General features: G+C 42.3%; 1 protein-coding gene across 1 annotated transcript in view; it reads left to right on the forward strand.

Moving 5' to 3' along the window:
* The window catches only part of TMEM154 (transmembrane protein 154), a 41,435-nt gene extending 36,661 nt beyond the window's left edge, over positions 1-4,774 (forward strand). Inside the window, exon 7 of the mRNA XM_037058390.1 lies at positions 1,588-4,774. Coding sequence (XP_036914285.1) covers positions 1,588-1,603 — 16 coding nt within the window. The 3' untranslated portion in view covers positions 1,604-4,774. The remainder of the gene's footprint in view (positions 1-1,587) is intronic.
* The last annotated feature ends 2,897 nt before the right edge of the window (positions 4,775-7,671 follow it).

Below are 7,671 nucleotides of genomic sequence, written 5' to 3' on the forward strand. Positions count from 1 at the left end.
TGAGAAAGAAACATCAATTGTTGCCTCTCCCATGCCCCCAACTGGGGACCTGGCCAAAAACACAGCCATGTACCCTGACTGGGAATTGAACCTGCAACTTTTGGTTCAAGGGCACGCTCAACCCACTGAGCCACACCAGCCAGGGCAAGAACGTTAGTATTCTTGTTTCACTTATTTGTATTTTCTCTTTTTCAACAATGAACATGGATTAGTGTTATTTAATTAGTTTTAAAAGTGACTTCTATTGTGACTGCTGGACACAGGTCAGTGCAGTGGACGAAGGAAACACAGCCTGTTCTCACTCAGCTCTGTAATATGCTCTGCTCAGAGTGGCAGAAACTTCAAGGTAAAACCACAAAAGTAAAACATGCAATTCAGAGCCTTGTGCTCTGTAGAGATGAACTCTGGATCTTAGAAATATTATCTTGCCACCACCTAATTTCCAAGAAATGACACCTCCTTGCCCAGTGTAAGAGTTGCTCAGAGGGACTTAAGTGAAGTGGATTCTTACATCTATTCTTCAGATTAAAAACAATGTGTCCTAGTTTTCAACTCAGTTTCCATTTTAAATAAGTGTCGCTACAGAAGTCATTGTCCTTTTGACAATGTCGGCCTTCCCTTTCCTATTGTTTGTCCCTCCTTATCACAGCTTCTTCCTCATCTCCATAACACAAACACGGACACCCACACATGCACACGCGGCTTCCCTCCCTCTTCATGGACTCGGTTGCTTCGGAGTCCTCTTTGGAAACACGTGCTGTTCCACTGGGCAGGAGGGCACTGACGGAGGAGTGGGAAGAACAGAATCCATTGTAGACTAGACATGCTAAGGAGATATACCAGGTGGTGGTGATTATTATCATTCAGGCCCTCCCTTGGAAACAGAGGTCCCTTCAGGTAGAGGTGTGCTGGGATTTGAGTGAGGGGGCACCAGACTAAAAGGAGATGCAGAGGAGTGGCAGAGTGGCCCGCCTTCTAGGAGACTGGGGTGGTGTCACAGTCCAGCTGGGAAAAAGCTGCAGAGCCAGATTGTGGCAAAGCCAAGTTAGAAGCAAAAGCATGCATTAGCCAGCCAGCATGGTCCTGTCCAAATACCACGTCCATAATTTATGTCTACTCACACCCCAGGCTGTCTGATGACTAGCTTCTAAATGACACCGAGAAGGTACCTCCAGATCCTGTGGATATGAACAAAATGGGCTTTTGAAAACATGCCAGGATCACAAACTCTTCCGGGAAAACAACACATGGACTTTTTTTTAAAGGGGGGAAAAAGACAATTTGGCATTTATTCATAGCCAATGGGATTAAGATTTAATTAAACGGGGGATCCCCAACTCCATGTGGTTTGCTCCACGTCAGCACTAGGGGAGGGTATCAGGGCAATGGTGAGGGATTATTTCTTGGCCTTCGTGGATTTTCTTCTCAGGGATCAAATGTAAAATCCAAACAGGCCTTTGTTTTGGAAATTGTCAACTGGACGCTGTTGGCTTCCTGACTGTTTATGTTCTCTTGACTCGCCTCTATAGTGGAGTGACCAGCTCTTAGTGGTTTCTTGGAAATACACTCTTGTTCTGTTTTTTACAGTGACAATGAATCCTGAAACTGAATGGGGCTCATGTTTTCCAAGAGAAGCAGCTTCGGAGGGAGCCTGCAGGGCCTGCCAAGAGAGGATGAAGAAGATACAAATCTAATTAATTTCAAATCAACATAGACACAAGAATCTCCCGTTGTTTCTTCCAACGCCCACTGCTCCTAACGATGGCATCACCTGTACTTGGAAGAATGTGCTATTGAAAAGTCCGAGGAAAACACCTGGCTGACATCCATCGCTGAGGGTGGAGGAGCCTTATGATACCTTGGCCTCGGCCAGGCTCTCGCTGACACACTCACTCTGGCCAGGCCCTGCTCTCTGCTCTAGGTGGCGTCCCTGGTACCTTTCTGCTTCATTCCTCAGGGTTCAAATCAGGAAGCTGTTTTATCTATGGTTTCCTTCTGGGTCACATTGTTACCCAATTAGCTTTGGATAATTTCCTCTGATTAGTCAAGTGCTTTGATAGGTCACCTGCATCTGGCAGGACCTTCTCTCAAGGTGAGTCAAAGGATGCAAACAAACAATGTAAGTGTTTTACTGTATACACCAGTCCAGAGATTGACAAAGTGCTTTCTGCCAGCTGAGAAGACAGGGAGAGCCCACAGTCCTGAGATGTTGTCGGGTGACTTGTAGATGCCCTTTGGCCAGATCCAGCCACTCCTGGGAACTTCTCAGAGGAAGAAGAATCTCCTGTGAAAGAGCAAACGTTTCTCTCTCAGCTAAAATCAGCGACTTGTTCACATTTCCCCCAGCCCATTCTTGTTGTCACCACAGCTCCCTGGAGTGCATGCCGGTAGGGAATGTGCGCATGTGGGGGTCATCTGTCAGCCTCGTACTGTTTGTCTCTGAGATCTTTAAGGCCACTTGAAACAAACAAAAGGGGAATGGGAAATATCTGTGCCTGTGGCAGATGTCACTCACCACCTCAGTGGTCTTTCTTGCTAAGGTGGAACAAGCCTCAGATCCTCCTCAACCTGCTCTCTAGGCCGCTATGAGCCCAGCAGAGAGGACATTCTCTGCGATTTCTCCGTCATCTGTGTTGACATCCTTGCGCTAGAGGTGATGGTGCAACACCTGGAAGGGCCTGTTTCTCTCTCCCACTCACGCAAAATCAATCTCCACGTAATCCTTGGTTTTCGAATTCTGACCTTTAGAGCAATCTCGCACATAGGAGCTCCTCCGGCCTTCTCCAACACCGGATATTGTATTCCAGAAAACAAAGAATAAAAAGCTCTATTTATTTTACTCCTTGCATATAAACTGAAGGAAGGGGAGGTTTACCAAACATTTGCTGCTGAATTTGGGGTCTTGTGTCTGAAAGGCTGCCTTTCATGCGTAACAAAAACCGGCCCCTCCTTTCTTTCCGAATCCAGTTAACTAGTGCTTGCCTTATGAACTAAGCTCCTACTTTTGAACGCAGGGTCCCAGATCAGGGAGGTCGTTCCACACAGTGAAAGGCAGAACCGGGGTTGTTCGACCACCTTGTTACGCCGCCGTCCTACACGGCACAGAGCTTCGGCAAAAGACACTTTGCTGATATCTAACTTCAACAGAGAGCTCTGTCGTACTCTCTTTGGGACATCCTAATATGCCATTTTTGTTTCCAGTGCTGTTGTACACATCCATATTCAACTTGTGGTCCACAGTGACTCTCAGATCTTTATGCCACAATTGCCCCTTTCTGAGTCCCCATTCCGCCTACGTGGTTACTTGGAGCGTGTTCCTCATTGGCCTTTGGCTCTCAGAAGAGTCCCACTTCTCTCTCTCTCTGGGTAGCTAAGATTCTAGCTGAACACTTTGACCCGTGAACTCCACCCGACCCAATGCAATAATGGACTTGAGAAGTTCTGAGAAGTTTAAGAGTCTTGGAATCTCATTTGATAAAGCAATGTTTTATATAAAATTGTTCTTACTTAGTATTTAAAATAACTTCAGATTCCAGAAGAAGCCAAACTTCAGCAGCAAGTCATTGAGTTTATGGTGGAAAAACGCCCTAACTTCTATAATTGTACACTGTACAAGGCTCTTCTTAAAGTTATAGGTAATTCTGGCAAGACACGTGGAGTTGGTGTGGGTTGGAACAGCCAAGGGACACTTCTGGTGCCCTGTGGGTTTATTACTGTTCCAGTCAGTTGGCATCACAGATTCATGATAATGAAAACCTTTTTAAAGAAAACTTAATTTTATGTTTTAGATTATTAGTAAAAAATCTCATTCATTTGCCCAAATTAGGTAGCCAGTCAGAGCAAAACCTGGCTTTAGAATACTTAAAAATATATATTTTGTTGCATTTTTGTACACTTTAAGCACACCAGGTTAACAGCATTGCCTAGTTCAACTCCTCAGGAAACTTGTGTTAACGAGTGTGTAAAAGTAACTGTCCTATGACAGTGATGTGGAAGGCCACCGTCTTAGAAGGCCACCGTCACCCAAACATGAGCACACAGCATGGGTCAGCTGTGACACCCAGGGGGTGACAGATGCTTGCATGGACACCGTTGTAGCTCTAGCAATGCAAATAGTTTCTTTAAAAAATATTTTGTCCATTTTTTTCATTTTGGATGTTTAAAAGTCCATTTTCACCAGCTCTGGGAGAAGGCCCTATGTTGAGTGAACATGAAATGTAGATGCTAATTTCAACTTCTGTCAGAATTAGTACCAATTCTGAATATGGTGAAGTGATAAGACATGGTTTCATGCTGGGAAGACCCCACTAAAGTTCTCAGAGTGGGTAAAAGATTGAAATTTAAAATTAAAAAAATTTACACATGATACTTTTTCACACTCAGGAGACACTCAGGCTAAATTCTGGGGTTTCCATTTACTATCTCCAATAAGCAGTCCTGAGTAGCTTCTCTCATAGATTATTATTTTTTATCTTACAATAAGCAGAAGAGCCACTGTATATTAGTTGGAATAGAATTAGTCAAACTGGTTATTAATAATTTCAGAACCCAAACAACCAATTATTATTATTATTATTATTATTATTATCTCTTTGACCTTGTCTGATACTGCCTTGTCTAGCACCAAAATTTTATCCTTTTGGGGGTGGTTATTTGTAGATAACTGGTGGGTTTTTTTTGTTTTTTTGCCATGTTACCTTTTCTAAATAATATCATATTCATGAGAGAGAAATCCATACAGTTATATAAAATAAAACTTTTTTTACCAACTCTATACATTTCAGCTTTTTTGAAATGATCAATTAAGAAGTTCAATTTCTGGGGAAAAAGGGGAAGGATTTACAGGAACTAGTATAAAGGACACATGGTCAACAACTAAGGGGGGTGGAAATGGGAGGGAGGAGGGGAGCCCTGGGGGGGGTGGGCTGGGATGGGAGTAAAAGACAGAAAACTGTAGTTGAACAATAATTAAATAAAAAATTTTTAAAAAAGAAGTTCAATTTCTAAACCAAAGTGCTTACAATCACATGAATACTCTAATTTCAGTTCTGTGCAAAATTAGAAATACAATGTTGAACTATTTAAGACAACTGAAGGTGGATGTGTTCTTTTTGCAATGGAACTTCCGGCACAGAGGGCTCAGTTAATCATAACTCCTGAGCTCACATCACAGTGTCATCACTGGCCTTTGGTACTTCAAAACTGAGCAGTTGAACATTTTACAAAAGCATATTCTTCTCACTTCTTTGGTTGGCATCGATAGACTGAATGAATGAATGCGGATACTACAAATAGTAAGTGACATGTGAAGATCAGTGAGTGTGATCACAGTATTACTCTGACTTAGGCAAAACCCCTGAAATTACAAATAACATCAGGAACATGTGAAAATTATGCAGGTTTAACAAATGCCAACTTTGAGAAGGAGTAGGGATTGTAGTTAATAAGTTAAAAACAATCTAGTAGATCAGTAATAAGTTAGTATGTGTTCATCTTGCTTTTAAAGTTAAGTGAGAATAGTACTGGCTGGTGAGGCTCAGTGGACTGAGTGCCAGCCTGTGAACTTAAAGTTCGCCAGTTCGATTCCTGGTCAGGGCACATGCCTGGGTTGCATGTGGGCTGGGTCCTCAGCTGGGGTCATGCGAGAGGCAGCTGGTCAATGTGCACATCCATGTTTCTCTCCCTCTCTTCCTCCCTCCCTTCCACTCTCTCTAAAAAATGAATAAATAAAATCTTTAAAGTTAAACGAGAATAATGTAAAAAACATACTTCACTGCATTAGACTCTCTCATTGTACAAGCAATGTCAAGTATTTCCTCAGGAGATCAGTAAGGTCATCAGATGTCATGTTTAACTTGGCTTCTGTCCCAGCCACATATAAATTCTGCTTTGTAAGCCTTATATCAGAAATGGTCCCATTGCTACTGATCAGAACTGATCTGCAAAACTATCAAAGTTTTAAGATTGATTGAAGGTTTTAGATTTTTTTCTCCTAACTTGCATGCTGAAAATAATATATATAACAATATATTTCCTTTATGACTTAGGGCTTTATTAGTGTCAGGTGTACATGTAGATACATGTGTAATTTACTCTGTTCTCAGTGGAATGCTTTTAAATAATAAATAAATAAGTATATACATGTTTGCATGCTAAATTACACATTCAGGAGTGATAGACTGAAAAATATTTCTAGGTTTAATTAAATAATACCCTTAATGGAAAAATGGGGACAACTGTAATTGGACAATTAAAAAAAAAAGCAAAGCACTATGAGATAGGAGGAAAAATAGGAGGGTTAATGTCTATCAGTATTTAGAACAAATGTTTATTTGAAGGAAAGTAAGATATTTGTTTACTAAAATGCTGATTGCAAGAGTAAAGGAGTGAATTTTGCATCCTTCAAAAGGAAAGGAAAATTCTTTGAACCTCTATGACTAAGAAAAAGGGTTGTTGCCTTCATAACTGCCCTCTCTGACCCATTTACACCCTGAAAAACGACATAACAGTGTCAATTCAAAAACTTCTTATGGAACTGGACCTGTTTTATGACAAAACTGTCCAGACTAGAAATTAATTGGATTTCCTGCATATCTAAAAGATATCATTATCCATTCTTGTCTTTTTTCTTCCTTACAAAATATATATATATTTTTTATTTTTTAAATTTATTTATTTTAATTGTTCAAGTACTTACAAAATATTTTTAAATTGAGGAATGGAATTTTAACTATTTATGGCAATGTAATTAAAAATACTTGTAGTAAAAAATAGGAAATTTTTAGTGATGAAACCTCTTTTTTCCGATTGCTCCCTGTTCTTCGTGCATTTGGCTCTAATTTCATTTTCTACACCTTGGCGTTGTAACAGTTAGAGTGAGGCGGACTGGCCGGTGCACAGCGTGCAGATACTGTGAATACTTCCTTGAAAAAGGGTGTGTTCTCACAGGTCACAGAAACCAGTCGGCACGTTGACAAACAACGGGCAGAAAGATGGCTCCTCGTGGTACCAACTGGAGAAAAACCTGGTAAATTTTGGCATTGACATACCTCTTGAGTCTGCAGCAGTGTGTGTGTCCCTTCCTTGTTTCCCTGGAACAGCTAAGTGACTAAGGTGTTGGGTCAGACCAGCCTGGAGCCCGCAGCAGACACTCCCACAGAGTAAGGGGATTGATGCCAGGTGAGAACAGTGAACTCGATCAGCATTTATTATGTGTACCAGGTGCTGTACGAGCCTCTAATACTAGAGACACAAAATTAAGTTGTTCTGTATAAGGCTGGCTTTTCCCCACACATGAAAGAGCACAGAGGTCAGCTGATGTGGCAGCTCTGGGGTCACCTGGGCCCTGGGCCCCAGCTACACGCGCCCTACATCCATTAGTGCACAGCTACCTTCTTCAGGGTGGCCACGTGACCACAATGGTGCTCTGGCTCCAGGGTGGTATTCACAAGAAGGAGAAAGAGGGAGCCAGTGTAGGGCTGAGCCTCCCAACGAGGCCAGCCACCCGCCCGATGAAGCACCTCGGCCTACATCTCGCTGGCCAGCCTATCTGCAAGACAGCGAGGGACTGTGGTTTCCCTGGTTCGGTGCACCGTCACGCCCAACAGTGAGGTTTCTGCTCCTCCAAGCTGTGAAAGATTATTCGGTACCTGATGAGGCAGCAATGTGGCC

Source organism: Sturnira hondurensis, unplaced genomic scaffold (genome assembly GCF_014824575.4).
Source record: "Sturnira hondurensis isolate 20B ecotype Veracruz unplaced genomic scaffold, ASM1482457v3 Scaffold0010128, whole genome shotgun sequence".
Taxonomy (NCBI): domain Eukaryota; kingdom Metazoa; phylum Chordata; class Mammalia; order Chiroptera; family Phyllostomidae; genus Sturnira; species Sturnira hondurensis.